The sequence below is a fragment of the Gavialis gangeticus genome, unplaced genomic scaffold (genome assembly GCF_001723915.1).
Source record: "Gavialis gangeticus isolate Ggan-Ray unplaced genomic scaffold, GavGan_comp1, whole genome shotgun sequence".
In the NCBI taxonomy this organism is placed as follows: Eukaryota; Metazoa; Chordata; order Crocodylia; family Gavialidae; genus Gavialis; species Gavialis gangeticus.
In genome coordinates this window covers 14,132,841-14,153,108 of record NW_017728992.1, presented here as the reverse complement: position 1 = coordinate 14,153,108, position 20,268 = coordinate 14,132,841, and the positions used below count along the sequence as shown (strand labels likewise).

The 20,268-nt window shown below is 39.6% G+C and overlaps 1 protein-coding gene and 1 long non-coding RNA gene across 4 annotated transcripts in view; one reads left to right on the top strand and one right to left on the bottom strand.

The window, feature by feature from the left end:
* Window positions 1-20,268, bottom strand: part of MTRR (5-methyltetrahydrofolate-homocysteine methyltransferase reductase) — an 85,666-nt gene that overhangs the window by 8,063 nt on the left and 57,335 nt on the right. For all 3 annotated transcript variants that reach the window (XM_019521070.1, XM_019521069.1, XM_019521065.1), the window contains 5 exons: window positions 18,203-18,245; window positions 17,242-17,428; window positions 12,999-13,117; window positions 3,670-3,762; window positions 3,387-3,569 (listed from right to left, as the gene is read on the bottom strand). In XM_019521070.1, the coding sequence (XP_019376615.1) occupies window positions 3,387-3,569; window positions 3,670-3,762; window positions 12,999-13,117; window positions 17,242-17,428; window positions 18,203-18,245 (625 nt within the window). The remainder of the gene's footprint in view (window positions 1-3,386; window positions 3,570-3,669; window positions 3,763-12,998; window positions 13,118-17,241; window positions 17,429-18,202; window positions 18,246-20,268) is intronic.
* On the top strand, window positions 12,997-16,115 carry LOC109300410. Its single transcript, XR_002098207.1, has 2 exons — window positions 12,997-13,077; window positions 15,991-16,115. It is a non-coding gene; the product is annotated as an uncharacterized LOC109300410 (long non-coding RNA).

Below are 20,268 nucleotides of genomic sequence, written 5' to 3'. Positions count from 1 at the left end.
AGAGCCCCAAAAGAGGAAAGGGAGTGTGGAAGTTAAATGTACAACTGTTACAAGATGTGGAGGTGTGTCAAGCATACACAAAAAGGTATAAGGGGTGGAAGACACTGAAGAAATATTTTAAGAGTACCAAAGAATGGTGGATGATGGTGAAGAAGGGGACAAGAGAATTTCTGAAGAAAGCAGGCTGAAGAAACATGGGGAGAAGAACTACAGAACTGAGAGAGCTGCACTGAAAGATGAATGAGCTCCTAAAGGAAGCTGCAGAAGGAAGACAGGTATGAGAGGAACTAGGAGAGACAAGAGCAGGAGCTGAAAAGATAGTATATTTTTAGCACAAGCATTGTGGGTAGAAGAGAAAGAAGAATGGTCCTGATACTTTTTAGCCAGAGCGAAGAAGGCAAAGAGAGAGCTAAGCAGTACAGAGAATGTGGGGCCCAAGTGGAAAAGCAGGAGAAGGTACTGGAAGCAACAAGGAGATTATGAAGAACTATACCAGAAGACGCAAATAAGACCAAAAGCAAATGAATAATTTTGTGCAAGAGACTGAAGAAAAAGTACAACAGAAGGAGATACAGAAGATGGAAGAAAAGTTAAGTTTATAGTAAGTGAAGGAATGCTTAAAAACCTGTAAAGGAGGAAAACTTCTAGAAGCAGATGGACTACCCATGGAATCTTACAAGAAATTATGGCCATAGGTAGGGATGGATATAGTAGGTTTTCAAAGAACCAGTGGGAAAAGAAAAGGCAAGGAAGAACTTTACAAGCAGAATAGTAATTTTTTTTATCTAAGAAAGGGGAGAAAAAAAACTTCTGGAGACCAATTACCTTGCTAAATACAGACTATAAGTTGTTAGCAAAGACAGTAGCTTTGAGAATACAGAACTACCTAAAAAAAAGTAACACATGAAGATCAAACCTGTGCAGTACCTGGCAGGAGGATTTCTGACTTGATTTGGCTGATAAGGGATACACTGATACACATTCAGCAGAGGAAATTAAATATGGCAGTAGAAAACTTGGATCGGGAGAAAGCATACAATAGAGCAGATCATCATTTTATATTTGAAGTGTTAAGGGAAATGGGCTTCCTAGAGAAATTAATAAGATGGATAAGACTATTATATAGAGGGGCAGAAAGCCAAGTGCTAATACATAGACATCTGAGCAGAGCCTTTAAAATCCAAACAAGGGCAAAACTAGGGTGCCCATTGTCACCAATATTGTTTGTATGTGCAATGGAGACTCTGGAGCAAAGAATAAGGAAAGATAAAATCATAAGTGGGGTAATGATACTAGGAGGGGGAAGAGGTAAAGTGTGCATTCATATGGACAATATCAATGTAGTGTTTAGAGACAAATTATCCATTAAAAGGGTACCAAAACATACAATGGAGTATGGTGAAGACCCTGGGGCTAAATTAAAACAAAAACATTATAAATGGGAGTGGGAAACTGGAGGGACCTCAAGAAGCTTGGACTACAAGTAGTGGAGGGAGAGATTAAAGTTTTTGGGATCCCAACTGAGGCAGAAAGGAAAGAAAATAAAAAAGTGTGGGAAAAGGTAACAGCGATGGCACAACAAATATTATGGCTGTGGATGGGAAGGACATTGTCCTTTGCTAGAAGAGCAGTGGCAATGAAGGCAGTGTTACTGTTGATCATTTTGTACACTAGAATTGTGTTTTCACCATCATGGCAGCAGTTAGTGAAAGTACAAAGGGAAATATGACCTTTCTTTTGGAAAGTGAAAAGACAAAGGCTAGTCAGAATGGGACTTTATAAAGCAAGAGAGTAGTTGGAAAAATTGTTCTTTATAAACTTTCAGGCACAAGCACCCTTCTTCAGGTATATGTACTGAAGAAAGGCACTTCACATGCCTTAAGAAGGGTGCTTGTGCCCTAAAGCTTGTAAAGGCCAATTTTTCCAACTATTCAGTTGGTCTAATAAAAGATCACATTTACCCAAATAACCTTGTCCACCTATGTTCCTAGACCAACATGGCAACAACCAACACCACCGAAACAAAAATAAGCCAGTTGGCTTTCACTGAAAGAGTGCCTGATGCTGGGGCTGCATGAATTGAGTTACTATACAAATACTGAACTTGAGACAAAGAAGAAATCAGAGAAGAGGAAGTAGAGAAGTGGAGGAAAAAGGACTGGACACACTTGTTTCACTGATCCAAGAGAGGACTGATGGGAAGGGCAGAGAGTTTCAGGTGGTTACTGAGGTAATAATAGAGCGAGCGACCGAGAGGTTAATTGATATTCATGGGGTTCTGTATGAAGAAACAGAGTTCTGTAAGAGGTTTTTTGTAGGAAGTTGATGTATGGCATTTAAGGGTTTAATATATGTAGTTGTATAATTTTTTTGATATGCAGTTGCTTTGCAATAAGAAGTCTTGATAAAACAAGGATGCTCAATACGTGAAGCTTTCTAAGCGTAAAGTGATAAGCGTGTTTTTAATAAAATTTGTAATTTAAAAAAAAAAGTTTCCAACTACACATTTGCCCTGTATGGGCCATGTGTTTTATAGCCACACACAGCGTTGGCTGCATTTAATCAACTTTATAGATGGTTTCCATTGCTGAGCACATGCTGCTTTTAGCAGCAGTTCAAAGATAGGTGAACAGAAAATAGGTATTTAACAGTTTCCTTGTATGAAATGTAAAATAGGGGGTTGTTTTCCCTGTGCTGATTTGAGAAAAAAAATACCTGATTTTATAATTGAGTAAATATGGTATATAAGTACACCCCCCACATTTTTTAAATATAGCATAATATTTTATGATAATATGTAATATGTGTAGATACGTGAATATTATTATAAAATATTACAATGTATATAAAAATGTATACCCAAACAGTTTTGTTTTGTTTTGTTTTTTTAAAAAAAACACACACACTGTTCAGGAATACACTTCAACTGGCTGTTTTTCTGGATGGGATCAAAATTGCTCATGTTTGTGGTCATGTTGCCATGTAGTTGCTTAGATGAGGTCCCTAGCCCTACTGGCCACTTGTTATACTGTACCTTTTTCCCCTTTAGCACAAGCTGCAGACATGTTACTGGAGAAGGGGCTTGTGTAGTGTGCTCACACATCTCTCGCATGAGTAAATCTATTTGATTGAAAATGGCCACTGTTTAGCATTACCACGGTAAGGGGGTGAGGTCAGTGGAGACATATTACACCCGGTGAGGAACTATGTGAAAAAGATTTAGTTGCAAAACTGAAGGATTAATATTATGCCATAAAGATGGCACTTTAAAGACAAGAATCCTTTAGCACTGCTGGTGCAAGGCCTTTACTTCACAATTCTTTCTAACACCTTAAACCCATTCTGAAATGCTCTCTTTGTTAAGCATTCAGTCTTAGCATACTTACCCACACACATAGAAACAACCCCTCTCCTTCAGCAGTACTCTGGCAACGTCTTTGGCACAAAGCCGAATGTTATCTTGCACATATTTAGGTGAGGCTGTGTCTGCTGCAGCTGGAGGGTCTCTTGAGAAACAGACCTTAAGATGAGTTAATATGCCATTTCCAACAAAATACTGGAGCTCATCTCTAAAAGGCAATAAAAAGGGTCACTCACAGGTCTGAGATTAGTATCTCCCACACAAACACTAGATGTAGCACAGACAACAAAACTAAATATTGAACCTGCCTGAACAAATAGTCTCTATCCCGATGTCGGCAGCCAAAAAACAGCCATGTCTCTCCAAACTTCCAGTCTGCATGCTCTTCTTGGAGTTTTTGTCTACATGGACAACAGGGTGGGGAAAGGCACAGAGAGTATTTGTTAAACACATCTTTTACTCAGTCAGTCCAGCAACTGTTACTGATTAAACTTGGAAGCTCCTTTACACTGTTCTATAATGTCCTTTCATACTGGTAGGGTAGTGTTAATGACTGTCAAGTCTTTAGAGGTGTGTAGAGGGGAGAGAGAATTTCTGAAGCAGTCAACAGCTCTGCTGCCACTAAAGTCAGTGGGAGTTTGGCTACCAACTCCAACGGAAGTAGGTAAGCCAACATTGAGTCCTTCTGGAAATCCCAAGCTACACTTCTGAATACAGACCCATGAAAACAAAGAACCTCTTTCAATAGGAACATTCTACAAATAAATGGGAAGCAAAACTCCACACGAAGCATTTTCAATTTAATGTGCATTTAGTCACAGAAAAAAATAGTGACTTCATCTAAATAATCTTGCCAGTACTAAATAACAGCAAGAATTACTAGCTCTGTTGATAGAAATAACACAAAAATAAAGAACAGTTGCAACAATTTTTACTTATGATTTTACCTTTCACTTAGTATTTATATAATAAACATGTTATAGTTTGGTGCTGAAATGCTACGAATCTTTTAAATTGAGATAGGTATTGGAAATTATGTAAAAAATATTTAAAGACCTAAAAGAACTATTATGTGGATAAATAAGCATTAAGATTTTAATAGCCGATTTAGGTTAGTATCAAACAAAGATGCAAAAGCACAGACCTAAAGATTTCATCCATCCCTTGAACAGAACAGAGATCACTAATAAACGGGATAAGAAAAGCCTACTTCCTCCTCCTCCCCCACTGTCCTTGGTTAAGAGGAGGAATCAGGGAGGTACCTGATCCTTCTCAGTCCAAGATCCCTCATTAATGGCCCAGACCTCCCAATGATCACCTTCCCATCCCCTTTAGGCCTTTTGTGAAGGCAGTTCAGGAAGTCACCTTATCCGATGGCTTATCCCAATAGTCCAAATTCCAGTTTAACCGAAGTCCTATATTGCTCCACTGCAGTAGAGCTAAGTGATAGCTGCCACATTCCAAGAAATATTTCAAAAAACATTTTGCTATGGAAAGAAGTGGTGGGTGCAAGATGACCAAAAGCAAGAGGAAGAACCTCCTGACTAGGAGGATAGTTTAGTATTGGACCTGGCTATCTAGAGAAGCTGTCCCTGGAAGTTTAAGAGCAAGTCACATAAGACACTTGGCTGGGCTGGGTTACTCAGGGAGGATCCTGCCCTGAGTAGAGGGCTGAATCAGAGGTCTCATGAAGTCCCTTCTAGCTGTGCTTTCCTAAGATCCTAAGAGTTCTGGGCCTAAGTATCAAAACCTATGAGAACACAGGCAAGGGGCACAGAAGTTACAAGGATGAACAGGTCACTGCAGACAAGGCCCCTTAAAACAACTTTATAAAATCTGATCCAAATTCTCAGGTATTTATTTGAATCAAACTTCTGAGCTGTGCATTGGCTTACTTTTTATATAGTAAAGGGGAAGTCAAATTAGAGCAAAACCTGATATCAAACTTGGTATTAAAAACAGAAAAAAAACCAGCACATTATTTTGAATTGACTTTATTAAAATAGGTGAGGCACATTTTACAGTACACAACTAACATGTCACAAAAAGAGCATCGGTATGCAGTGGAGCGTTACTCATCACTTGCCTTAAGGTTTCCTTGTTAAAAGTTTTCAGTTTGATAAAAAGTCTATCGTATCACTTGGGACTACATCTCAGTTATACAAGTAAGTTACCAGTGTCCCACAAGAAACACTAATGAAAGTTTTAGGTCTGAAATTAACCCACATAAATCACATTTTCATTGGCTTTCAGAAGGGGCTGCCAATGCAATTTGTGAATACCTTCACCTGAGGCAGACTACACACAAAATGAAAAGCTAGACTGAAAACCAGCTCTCTAACAAAAACCTATGGAGGAAAGAGGAATTATAAACTTTCAATTTACAAATTGATGAGTTTAGGAGATCAGCAAGAGGATTCCAAACTAAAAATTCTGCTACAAAGATGAGATCTAGCAGATACAAACAAGGCTGGATAGAAATTTGTTTACCCCTCCCCCCGAAAATCTAATACTAAAATTAATAATAATTAGAATTAAATAGGCTCCAAGTTCTATTTTTCCATGGGCTCAGTTCTGATTTGGACATGGAACGTTTCTACCTCTCTCAGAACACTAAAGATATACATATCTATATATAAATAAAATAGTTCAGTAAGTCTTCTAACTTAGAATCCAGTCAGAAGTCCTACTAGAGTTAAAAAGCCTTATTTTTAGTATAGTCTTTTCAGTACATAATTTGAAAGCACCAATTCAAATGTGCAGAAAAGCCAAAAACAAACCTATTATTTTCAGGATGCCAAGTGCTAGTGTCAGATATCACAACCACTGTCTCTCATCTTAAAAGAGCCACTTATGCTCTTTCTCCATCTCATCTGTATTTAATATTGGGAATACTAATACACATATATTTGTGGTACTGTATGTGGTTACGTGGTTCCAGAATGTGCAGGACTGCCAAACCGTACACTGTCAACATACACAATTCCCCTGGTCATTTGAAGTTTCTTCCTTTGGAAGTGCCATACCCATGACCTAGCTAATCTCCACAATGTCAAAAAAAAGCACCCCAGATACCAAGAACCCCCCTACCCTCAAAACCCCACATTCCTCTCATTTCTGGAATCTGTCCAACCCTACTGAAGTTAAAAGGCAAACTGAAAACTGATGTTAGAGAGGTTCAGAGCTTTCCTGAGGCCACCTCAACATCATTGTGGGGGAAAGCAATAAGAGGGGATTAGGTCCCTCCCTTCATGATGAATCAACTTCAGTGATGATCTGTGGCCTGAAGGCTTGTCTTCCATTGTTTATTCAGAAATCAAGAGAGCCAGGAAAACACTGGGGTTGGGAAGAAATCTGTAAGAGACCCCCGTCTCTCCCTTTCTCATTGCCCCTGGAGAAAGAGAAGCACAGAGCATCATGCCTGTTACTGTGGGGTATACATTGAGGTTTTTATTCTTGCCAATAATGAATTTAGCCATGGTTTCTCCCTCTCCCCCTTCATGCAGATGTTCAGGGTGGTTAATAAATTTCATTTTTGTGACTTCTTCCAATTCTTCAAGTTCCTTTCCAGTTCCAAGTTGAGCAGCACATTTACTTCCTCTCCACCCCACGCCCTAACACTCTCCTGGTCTCAACTTCCTTTAGGTAACTAGGTCTGAACTTCCTCTAGCCAACAACGGTTCGCTAGCTGAGATAGCTTTCTGCAGAAAAAAGTACACTGCTACAATATTCTCTTAAAACCTGCGCTAGGAAGTTGTGGTCAGCTCCTCTCAGCATTTAGAGGGAAGCTGTCAGCAGTCTGCAATTTTATAAGTAGTCACTAGTGGTGGTGGGACATCAGGCAAAGCAAATCAAAGGTAGCTCAAAAAGTGAGCACAAGATTCCTTGGAAATAAAGAGTGTGCGAAATCTATTCTGGACTATGGAAGAGTCAAGGGTCTCCTTTATTTCCCATGCATGGCCAGATTCTCACCTAGTTTAAATTAACGTAACCACTGGTTTAGTGAAGCTGTGCCAGCTTATATCAGCTGACCATCAGGCCTCCAGACTTGGGAAACATGCAGAAACTCTAGGGAAAATATAAAAAGCTAACCCCTGCCAAAGTAAACCCAGTGTCTATGCAGCCTATGTGCAGCACCATCAGTTTGCACTCACATAACATTTTAAGTCCCAGATCTGCTGGCATTTCACTAAACATAATTAGGCCTGACCATCTGTGTAGGCCAATTAAATATTTTAGCAAATATGTAACCAGATCTATGGACAGGCTGATACGTGCCCAAGGTCACACTGTAGATAACAGAACTAGAAAAAAAAAAGATCCATGGGTTCTGGTTCCCAGTCCTCATTCATGCCGTTGTGCACATCCTTCCTCTAGTGGAAAATATATAGTAGAACTTTTAATGTGATCCAGGATTAGATACAGCTGGTTTGGAAGGAAGCCAATGTTTAAATTCTGCTCAGAAGATAGAGAATGAGGAAAAGCCAAGGCCCTGTTCTGCCTTATCTACTGTGGAAACCCTCCACAACATGCATGTATAATATGATGCAATCATCACCATTTCATCTTGAGACCTTGTTAACACTGTCATAATGGTTGCTTTAGACTCAGTGCATTCCCATGCCAAGCCCAGCACATGTCTAGAAGACAGTGCAATAGTTGGCCCTGGCTCACCCAAAGTCTGTACAGATTGGTGCTTTAGTGGGGCTTTTTTGGCACTTTTACCCAATAGCTGATTGACTCAGCTATTAGATAAAAGCACCAAAAACCCCTGCTAAAGAGCCCGATCTATACAGATGTTGCAAAACCAGGTCAAAATAACATGATGCTTCTTCTGGTATCCAGTAAAGCATGGTTTGGGGGGGGGGGGGGTTGTTTGTTTGTTTTTTTAATATCTGCAAGCAGCCCGTATGGCCAAATCTGATATACTTTGCTGCCCCAGGACAAAGAAGCATTTCAACATCTTGCTGGACTGATGCAGTAGAGCCCCAACACTTGCCTACCTTAGTAAAATGCTTTCAAATCCACAGGTGAAAAAGTGACTTGATAAGAAATAGGTAGTCTTACTATCACTGCCCCTCTGTATTTAAAAACAATAGAGAAAAAAAAGGTACAAATGCTGGAATGTATTACATGGTTGCATTTCCAAGTTTCTGACAGAAAAATCCCTGCAAGAAGAGAAAGTTACAGTCAGGAATGCTCTGTGAAAAGATGTTTCTCTTCATCAGAAGTTATTCTGGACAAACATATGGTGTAATGTCTGATGAAAACTGAATAGAATAGATTTGTGAAGCCTGATATGCTTCTCCTTCCTGGATGAGAAAGATTGGATTGAAAAAGTGAAGTGACCCATTTAAGAGAAACTGAAAATGCCCTTTGGCTTTCACCTATACAGCCCCAGTGGTAAACCTGTTAAATCCCTGGGGCTGAATACACTGAAAGTGCAATGTATAAAACAAGCTTCAAGCTCACACGAATTTTCCACAGGTCACCACAATCTCTTCCCATTATAATGCCACTACCACTGGCCCAGAAGTATAAAGTTTAAAATGCCTTGGCTTGTAACAATACCAAAATCTGTTTAAAACTAAAAGTTCTACGCTCCTCCAAACGGCCTCTTAGATGATAATTCTGGCTTGTGCCATCATAATAATACAGGGGTAATTAGCAGCAGCAAATATATTAGCTTGTTAAACGGTGCACATTATGACTTTCTTTAGTGGTAATAATGATGGTAAACTTAGACAGCAAATCCTTTTAAACATCTCTATATCGGCAAATGCAGTTTCTGTCTTTCCCAATTAATATTTTCCTAAGAATTTATTACACAGTAGAAAAATCATTTGACACTGCCACAATTCAATTTCATGCTCCACATACAAATACTTCCCTAGGTTTTTTTTTTCCCTTTACTGACACATCATCACCCACTCTTCCAATTTTCATAGTGTAAATTAAAAACAAAAGCACAGAGTGTGTGCTTGAACTTACACGTAAAAGCCAGAAACAGCCTGGAAAACAAATCTGCGGAGATTTGAGTTCCATAAACTTTAAAGACTGCTCAGTCATGGATACAAAAGCTCTACAAATCCACAGCTTTGTTTCAACAATAGAAGAAACATTCTTGGTACATGTTTGAAGACATGAACTGGAACGATCTCACATTAGTGGATACGACTAGGGTTTGGCCACTACCCAAAAACAACAAGTCAGCAAAGATTATTTTATTTGTAGCATATGAAACAACGCTGTTCTGAAAACAACCAAGCTTTGAGTTGATGGTACTCTGCTGAAATATCACATCTACAACAAAGAGAATTTGAAAATAATCTGTAGTTAAATAGCCATTTTGTGCCCTTTCTTTCTGAAGTTAAATAACGGGATTCAGCTTTGTCCTTTGTGTAGTCACATGTTGCTGTGAAGCAGCATTAACTTCAGATAAGATTCCCTATAATGACAACTATAGTCACTCCCTCTATGTCAGGCTTGTCCAACATATGGCCCATGGACCATCATGTGGCCCTCCAAGCTGTTTTCTGAGGCCTAAGGTGCTTTGACAGGAAACAAAAGTAAACACTGTACTTTCGTTTGGGGGGGGTGATGTGATACCACTTCCTGTGAGGTCTCTGAATATGGCTCGCCGGCTCACTGGGGGATAAAAGGTTCATGATCCAGGCCCACATTCAAAAAGGTTGGACACCCCTGCTCTATGTAATATGAAGAGGTGACTACACCTCCTACACTTGATCTTAGCCTATAAGAGGTCTGCAAAAATGTGTTCTCTGGCTTCTCTTTCATTCTTGAGAAAGGCACTCAACAGTATTTCAATCATGCAACAACAACAAAGTTAACATGACACTGATCTACGATATGGCGGCAACAAGATTAATTTCAAACATTTAGGCTAAAGTACTTCTTAAATCGACTCCCAGGAGCACTTCCAAAAGCATATTGCTCTCTGAGACAAAAGAAACAGAATTAGAAAATAACATGGGGGGGTAAGGAATGGAATTTGGGATGATTTAATAAAGGATCCCAACTAGGTGAAATATCAGTAAACTCAAATAAATAAATCTGGAACTATGTGAAAGGAACGGGGAGAAGTTGAACCAAAACCAGAGAAATCCGAAGCGATGGGGATTTCATGGCTATGGCTCTGATTCTGCAAACACACACTTAAGATCTGTATGGACATTTAGTTTTTCTTGGGAGACTTGTTGCTTTCCCAGGAGAAACCTTGACTGTATACATGTTCACAATCTTTCTCCCATAGAAAAAGGGGCTGCTCTAGGAGAAAAATACCCAGGGTTACATCACTCTTGGGAGAATTTCTCTTGGGAGAGCAAATGTCTGTTCAGCTTACCCTTTCACCAGAAGCAACAGCAGTCCTCCAGCATCCCAGGGTGCTTTACTCCCTCCCCCCTCAAGACAGTGTGTTGCTCAGCCTGGACTCTACCTACTCCAGCAGAAGAGGGAGTAGAATATGCCCCCTTTTCAATCCCACATGATGTTGCAGGAAGACAGAAACTGATTCTGAGAAATCTGGGTCAGCCAAACAGGACTGCCCTGTGCACGGTTACCATGTGCCACCAGAAAATCCAAGGGAGCCTGCAGAGCATTCTGAAATATGTACGCAGGGGCTCCCTGGATGAGCAGCATCAGCACTGCAAGCTGTCTGCTCTTTAGAGGCTCAGATTCAAATATCTGTTCAGGCATCTCAGATTAAGTTTTTGTAGCAGAACTAACCCAGGAGAATTCTCCCAGGTCATTTTAATATGTGTATGCAGTCTTAAATCAGTAAGGGTGCTATTTAGTCTTTTCTGGATGCCTAGACAACCAGATTTGATCATCTATGTGGTTGTCCAAGTCTCAAAAATGCCAAATATGTACAAGCTGGCACTCCATCCCTGCCTGTGTGTAGTCCTAGGCATGTGAATAGTTATACATGCACAGAAACAGAGTATGAGCCTTGATATAAATGGCAGTTTTTTAGGACTTAAACAACCAAATCTGGTCATCATGGCATTCAGAAAAGAACAAAATGCACCTCTAAGTTGCTTAGCTGTTAGGAGGGTTTGCAGAATCAAAGCGTGTCTGCATAGCACTGCAAATAATATTTAATATTTCACTTTATCCATCATAGCTTCAAAGGACAAGATACTCACTTCCTTAAAGTGAAAAGCTTTAAAAAAAAACCCTAAAGCCAAAATTTAATTGCAGCGCTGAACAAAAACATAGCATTTCTGCCCATCTCCAGCACGCCTGACAGGCCAACTAATAGCCGATGTGCAATATATCTACCCCATGACCCTCACTAGGAAATGCGAGTTACAAAAAAAGAACAGACAGAAAAAATATCTGCTCTGTGCCTTATATTGTGTGTTGCTCCCACAAGTATAGTAGTTCGTTGGTAGAGAAGTAGATGCCCCCTGTCCTAAAGTCATTTAACCGCTTAATAGTGCATACTTTGTGGTGAGAGAGGTTTGCTTTGCAAAAGAGCCAACACACTATATGTTAGATCAAAGCATAACAGCTTATTTTGAGCTCCTGGTTTTTGTCGGAGAGAGAGCAGAAAATGCAGTGAAATAAATTCCCTTCTGAACTTATGGAATTACTGCACTTTTAGTTTAAAGAGAGTATGCTGCCTTTCTTGTTGTCTTATAATAAAACACTGAAAAAATATGGACTATAAAATCCATCAGTAGAGAAGGACTATTTATTACCTCATAAACATGGAGGCTAGTGAAATTATTACTTTTTGACTAACACCACACAGTTTTGCTCAGATATTAAGTCCAACCTCTTGTTATCACCCTCTGATGAAAATGATTTATTATTCTTTTTTTCGGCCGTTTCTAGAATAACTGCATACTGGATGCATTGAACATGTACATAAGGTCTTTTCTATTCCTAATAATATGGGTGAACATGTGATCAAGGTTATAGGCTAACAGTAGAGCAATAAACAGCCAAGTTACTATATTGATCAACTAAATAGCATATGATGAAGAGCATCATGAACAGTCTGAATTCCTAAAAATCACAGGACAGGAGCAGGAGGAGCAGTGACAGGAATCCCAAACCATTTTGCTTGCATACTTCAGTCACTTGGTCAAACTTAGAGTCAGCAAGGGATTCTGGCACCTTGTGCCATTAGTCATGGCAGGTTTGCATATATGGACTTCAGTCCTGAAGGAAATGGGCTGTGATGGCCAATTCACCACATTCAGGCCACCCAACAGTATAGTAAGATTTATTATTATTATTATTATTATTTATAACTACTGACCTCTAGTGGATTCCTAGTAGAAATCTGGAAAGTTTTATTTTCTCTCAAACTCCTTCAACCATCTAGCTCTTCCTACATCCATTACATTTATATTAAAAAAAGAATTCAATTACTGAATTTAGAAGTTATACCGAATGAAAATAAAAATGGGATGTTTCAATTGAAATGCTTACCCCTGAAGCATTGTTGTTTTAATGTCAAAAAAAGAATCTAATTCCAGTAGTTCCCTTACAAGCAACATATATGACTGGAGGCCGATACCCCACTCCATTTCTACCCGATACCTGATTCAATAAGTGACTTTCTTTAACAAGCTGGATGCTTTCCAAGCAATAATGCTGCACATACCTGTGTTGCAGGAAACCAATAAATGGCGAAATTCCAGTCCCTGGACCCACCATCATAAGAGGGACAGTCAGATCTTCTGGTAAGTGGAAAACATTGGTAGGGCGAGCAAAAATGGGGACCTAGAACAAAATTAGATGCTATTATAACATAATTTTAAGAAATTATGTAGGCAGATAAAAGGTTGTGATGTTTTTGGAGCCTTAACACATGGACACACTCCTCTTCACAGAAAATGTATGATGCGCGATGCTGATCTGAATGGATTACAGCAGTGGTTCTCAACCTTTGTAGAACTGAGACACCTCTATATAGATTCAAGGCATCCCTCAGAAAATGCCAGCTCTTTGTTTTAACTCTTCTTTTCACTTCAGAAAAATAATATAGTACCTCCTTGTTGCAAGAAACTCAGACTACAACCATAGATTTGTATTTGAAGTATTTGAGTTTAATCTTATGAAATGTTTTTGTAAACTTAACAGTTTGCGTGATACCCTGTAGCATGCTTGAAAAGATCTCAAGGCACCCCATGGTGCTGTGGCACCCTGTATGACAACTGCTGGACTAGAGTATATACTCAGGCTGCCAAGCTTGATGCTATGTAAAACATCTGGGATCGAATGTCACACAAATTTGCAGTTCTATCAATCTGCCCATATGGACTTGGGTAAAAAACAATAAATATTCCCCATACTTCATTAGCATGCAAGCTACCACCATCATTCAGCTAGAAACAAAGACTGATGGCCTTTACACTGTCCCACCTACAATCAAATATAAAATATTTTCAAAGGGGTAGATAGTACAAGAGATCTGGTTTAGCAGGAGCAACTTTCTCAGTCATGGTGAACATAACGCAACTAAGATCCACAATCTGTGCATCGTCTTTGATTCAGCCTTTTGGCAAAGTCCCAGTCATGTCTAAAATCATGCTATTTCTTCCTGAAAAACCCCTCTAAGATCCAGCCTCTTTTCTGTATTCCCAGCTAAAAACTTTCATCCAGGTTGTCCTGTCTCTACTTCAACATCCTCTTCTCTGGTGCCGAAATGCACTCTAGTTCCCTAAAATCTGTTCAAAATATTGTTGCAGAGAGCTTCCTGTATCTTTCCCTGATCACTGCATCCTGCCATTGGCTCTACCCACTGAATTACCAGCACAAACTGCTTGCCTTCTCTTTTAAGGCTATCACGTCTGAGTCCCAAACTGCTAAGAATGTAATGAGCATCATGTTGTTTTATTTTGAGGATAAATGGTACAATTCTTGCGGGGAGAGCTGATGTTTGTGTTTATATAAACACATTCTATTTTATCATACTTGAGGTTGGCAACTTTTCCTATTAGGTATTCCAAAACTGTGGTGCCCTTTTCAAAAAAAAAAATATTGCTTCTGCAAATGGTATATACATTTATTTTTAAAAGTGCTTATAATTAATCTAATATATTTCTGCTCAAGATCAGCCTCATTCATTTTGTATTGGGCTTCTACATATTTTGCAATCTGTGTATACTGCTGCACATTTATCTATGTTGAATTTTAGCTTATGCAGCAGATGCAAACACCTTTGAATTTTGTTTATCCCCCCTATTGTAATTAACCTTCCATTTTTCTCTGCCCCCAACCCCATCTCTCTCTCAACAAAAAGAAAGAAAAAAAAAAAGAGCCTGGTCAGGGCTTTTACATTTTTAGCATTTTGCCAGTGATTCAGTAATAACAAATCATACTATATTTTAAATCAAGGATGTTCCTCAGAGTTGGAGTAAACTATTACATGCATACATAGCCAGTTTCCCTCAAAATTAGTTTTAAAAAATTCAGATAATTTGTAAGTCAGGTCTTGCCCTAGTAAATTTGACAAACTACTTCTGACTATTGAAACAGATCTCTTGTAACCAGACATAAGTGTAGACTCTAGTCTTGTTTTAATCAGGTAGATATTAGATGGTGACCCAAACTTTTGGGGGTCAGTAGTTTTTCCTTCTTGGCATACTGATTACACAATAGCCTACCTGAATCCTAGTATTTTGCTTCTACCTAATGAGCCTGAGAGCGTGATGCACATACACAACAGGAGGCAATTCTCTAACACAAAATGCATTAGAAAGCCTCTCTCACAAGGCAATCAATCAAAAAAAAAAGTGATGTTAAAAAAGGTGTCATCTTTTAACAGTTTCCCCACCTCTCTGAAGTATCCAAATCTCACAATCTTCCATGATAAGCCCATACCATTTTTTTGCTGCAGAAATGACTGGCCATCTGGCCTGCTGCAAAGACATTATCACAAGTTGTATAAGAGCTGACAAGAGAAGGGAAATATTTGAGGCTGTAGACCTCTTATCTTTCCCTGAGAGGGAAAGAAAAGAGCATTCCCTTTGCAGTGTCTAACCAGCTCAGGCATACAACAGCTTTCCATTTAGCATCTTATAATATGCTACATGACTCGCTTAGAAGTGTAGGAGACTCTGGGCTGATAATCCAGCTTTTTAAAGAGACAGCACCCCTGTAAAACAGACAGCCTTTCTTTTAGCCTTCTATTCAAATCCTTCCTGTATTATTTTTTATTTCAGAGGTGTGAGAACATTGCTCACACTCCCCTCCCCAAATCCCATAGCTCTGTACTCCCTACATCATACACAGGAGCATGCCGAGAGGAAACCTGGCAAAATGAACAATGAAAGGAATTTCCCTTCTAGAAAGTAGGGTCATAAATTTACCTTTTCAATGGCTGTTCAAGGACATGAATTTTCCTTTAAGGAAGCCATTTCAAAGAGAAAGCAAGTAAAAAATTTTTAAAAGTAAAAAGTGGCCTCATATATTTATTTTTGTACTTTCTATGCCACTGCTATATGGAATAGCTCAGACGAGTATGTGTGTGGCTGAATATAAACATGCTCTTTCATTGTACAAAGGGAAGACATAACCAGAATACCAAAAGTGTGGCTGTGCTCCTGTCTAAACATGCTGGTTCACTGATTTTTTTATTTTTTTTAAAACAGGGGTTTCTTCACTCCTTCACAAAAGACTGAGTCAGCTGCAGAAAGGTAAGATCTTATGATTTAACAATATACATTTACAGGTATCAAGAGGCACTGTCAGACATGGTGGGGAGGAACCAAAAAAACCCCAACTCAACCTGCTTTACTGGAAGCAGCAATGTGTTACTTCGACCCAGCCCTCCAGTGTCTGTATAGATCGGGAGCTTCAGTGGGGCTTTTATCTAACAGCTGATTCAATCAGCTATTAGATAAACGCACCAAAAACACCCCATTAAAGAGCCTGATCTACACAGACATTGGAAAAGCCAGGTATGACTAACACAATGCCTCTTCTGGGCATGCGCTTGGTGCAGGAGCATGCCAGTTTAAGTAAAGCACCAGTTTTGGGTTTCCACCCCCCCACCACCCCCAATCTGCAAGCAGTCAAGAGTAACAAGGTAACTAGCCAAAAGCAACATGGACTCACAATGCTCACACAAATGATTCTTTGCTGGTATAAACTGGTATGGTTCCACTGAAGCCAATGGATCACACCAATTCACATCAGCAGAGAAAACTGGCCTTTCGCATCTGGATTGTAAAATAAGCTCTTCCAGTGGGATAACTTTGTTGTTAATAAGCACATATAATTCCCACTGTAATTATTTGAAGCGTACATGTAACTTCCAGGTGAGGATAAGTGTTGGTCTACATGGAACATTGCTCTGGAATACTTGTTGCTGATTGACTCCCCATATGGAAGCTCTTATTCCAGAAGAGTTGAAGGGATTTTAATCCAGTTCTCTGGGCTTTAGAAACAGGCTGAGCCAAGACAAAATAAAGCATGCATAATCAAAATCAAGACCATCCACACCAAGAGTGTCTACCACTGCTGTGGTCCACCCTACCCAAATCTACACAGACCTTCTTGCAAATATCAAATTAAGCAAACCAGCAGCCCAAGGTGCAAATTTAGATCTGGTTCCAAACTTCCCTAGCCATCAGAAGAGCAATCAGAGCTGGGGTCTGGGGTTCTGGTCCATCTCCAGAAAGTTTCTATTCCTATCAATTCACTCCAACACAGTGCTTATCTAGAGAAGGAGAAATGTCTAATGAGGACTGGACTGCACAACGGGGGATCATATGGCCATTCTTGAAACGTATGAACAACAGATCGCAGCACTGAATAAGGAAGCCATCTTTCCTCCAGCATTGCACATTCCAATTCCAACATTCTTTAAAACCGCAACATTTCTGACGTTGTTTCAGTACCTTTAGAGCTGAGGATTTTCCTGCGCTGGAATGCTCAGTGCTTTCACTTGGCTGAAGCACTGGTGTAACTAAGTCAGCAAGCCAACCTGTACACACCCCCTTCCGCAAAACTGGTCGTGCTGGGCAAGAGGGAAACTCCACGATATTAAAAACAAAGTGCAGTTTTCCTGGTTGAAATAAGTTGGAGCTGCAATGACAACAAACAAAATATTATCCAGGTGGGAGCCATGGCACCTCACATTAACTTCATTTGGCACCCAATCCAAATTTCACTCAAGTCAGTATCTTTCCATGGGCTACAATTTGCAATTACCTGCACACTAACTCAGGGTTGTGTTGGACAGGTGAAAACTGCCTGGGCAATACCATTTGACTGACCCATAAAATTCCACTATGACTTCCCTTTATTTATCGGATTCAGAACAACGATGCCTGATGTACAGACAAACATCCCATGTATATATTTTTAGTAACTGCAATATTCTCAAAAAACAAAACAAACTTTGTCTCCTCAGCATTTATTTGTCTGTCTTTTCAATCTGTTTTACTTTCTGCCTGCTCTCTCTTGTCGATACTTCCTCTCTCCTTTCTCAGTGTTTCTCTTTACTCTAGATTTAATCATGTTCCCTCTTTTTTCTCTCCTCCTCCATTTCCTTCCATTTATTTGTTACTCCTCCTTTAGTTCAATCTCTCCACCATTTTCTTGCCTGACTGTCATCACATTCATCCTTCTCTTCTACCTTCAACTCATTTGTGCCTCCCCCCACCTCATTCATTCCTACTTACTTCTCCTCTGTACATACCACTTGCAACTTCCCTACCCACAAATTTGCCTTTTCCAGTCTCTCCTTAGCAACTCAACCAGACCTGCAGGGAAAGAACACTTTTTCCCCCCCTCAAGAAAAAAAAAAAAAAGGAGCTTAAATGACAAAGAAAAAGATCAATTTAAGTATCTCAGTACCTTGAAGCTGAATAGGGTCTGGCTTGTAGTTTAGGAAGATGCTCTGAAAATTAAAACAGTCACACATCAGTTATTGTTTACTTCAATGTCAGGTCAAAAATAATTTTATTAAGCAAATTTCTTCCTGTTTGATAATACTGTAGACTGACAAAGATATTTTAAATTACCAGTGTTTTTCTCCAGTGCCCACTTAACTTTCAGCAAATTACAGGAGTTGATTAGTAAGCCTTACAGGCTCCTGTTCTGACCACTAAATCTTCATTCTTTGAAAACCCACAAGGGATTAACGGATCTGCACAATGAAACGTTTGCTTTTGAACATTACCTCAAAGCATATCACCCACGTTTATACCTTAATGTGTTTGTGTTAAAGTAGGCCTTCATTGCTCTCTTGGGTACAAAGTGTATGTTCAAACACTGTATGAGGATTCACTTCTGTGCTATTGTAACTACAGTGAAGTGAACATGCCTAATTTGTTTATATGTAGATAAGCTTTAGTTTGACATACAAGAGACCTAGATCGTAGTCCCGCTTCCCTCCAAAGTGATATTGTACAACATGAATTTTCTTTCATGTAAAATGGGAGGGAATGAAACTTGCTTTGGGTAGTTTATGGGGCCTGAGGTTAGTAACAAGGGATGTAAGAAATACACAGAAATATTGATCAAAGCTATTAAAAGAGGTAAGACTTGAGCTTTTGGCTCCGGCTAAGAAGGCAACATAGTAGTTCATGTGGGAGCCTCCCCCTCTCCACCCCTGCATCACAGAGACTATGAACAATCCTGGCACTCCAAACAGAACGCTCACACCATTTCAAGGAACCATTAATGGAGTTGGAGTACCACACCCCGCTCTCCCAAAAGATTCTTGTTTTCTCCTGGTATGAGATGCACAATTTCAACGGTGTTACGTGTGCACACCGACTATGGATTCTACTTTATCTTACAGTAGAGCAGTGCTGTAAGAAAGCCAAAGAAGGAGGGCTCTCCTTTAGCAAACACACAGTCAAATAAATCTAAATCTGCCCCATGGAACACTCAGGACCCTAAATCACTACAACCAACCAGAAAAGTCTGAATACATAGCTCAAATAGAAACACCCTGCAAACTTTTCCTAGAGTTCACACTACAGTTAGGCATAAACCAACAGAGTCGACCATTCTTTTTTTCCATTTGAAAGGTTAAAAAAATGTAGGAAGTTATATCTGGTAGTAGTTCAGCCTTCAAGACAATGACTTATACTGGCCTAAAATCACTGCAGATATCCTTGAGAGTGCACACTGTACCCTAGGAAAAGGGTCCACTGTGGTAAAGTAGCAGTAAACCCACTTGATCAGTGTGGTAGAAAATGGCCACAATAGGTTGGCAAAAGAGAAAACGTTGGCATAGCTAAAGCCAAACAAGACACACACAATACAGCTGGACTGACTGATGTGTTGTCTGCACTTTTGTACGGCTTCTCTGGGGAGTCTTATAGCAGCGAGAACATGAAATAGGCCAGGTGTGAGCAAAATCTGGCATCCCACTTAAACCCGATGCATACCAAAGTCAGATAGGTTACATACCCTCCCACAATGGTGACCATCTTTCCCAGGATAACACATCTACTGGGTACAGTATGGGTTGGGTACCCTACAGCAATACATTTTAGGTCTTGCCAAGTACCTTTTGACTGAATGCATTTGCCATCAGATGAGCAGTAACAATCTGACAGCAGCAAACAGTACAATTTTGTCTGAATGTGAAATCATAAACATTTCTGGGGACTGTAACATCAAGTGACTTTGCTGTCCAAGTGCAATTGTGCATTGTTTTTCAACCAATGTAGGTTAAGAGTTTTAAAAATTCCCAATCAGTTTTCTGATAAGTAGTTTTGAATTAAGACCATTTTTAATTTGCTCTGCATTGTCCTGATAGTAAGGTCTTACCACCACATGCAATGTCACCACCCAGGTCAACTGCTATGGGTAAAAAAAAGCAGTCAAGATATGAGTGGTTTTGGGTCATCAGAATCATAAGAGGGATGCAAACTTAAAAATGATCTGCCAAAAAAAAAAAAAAAAAA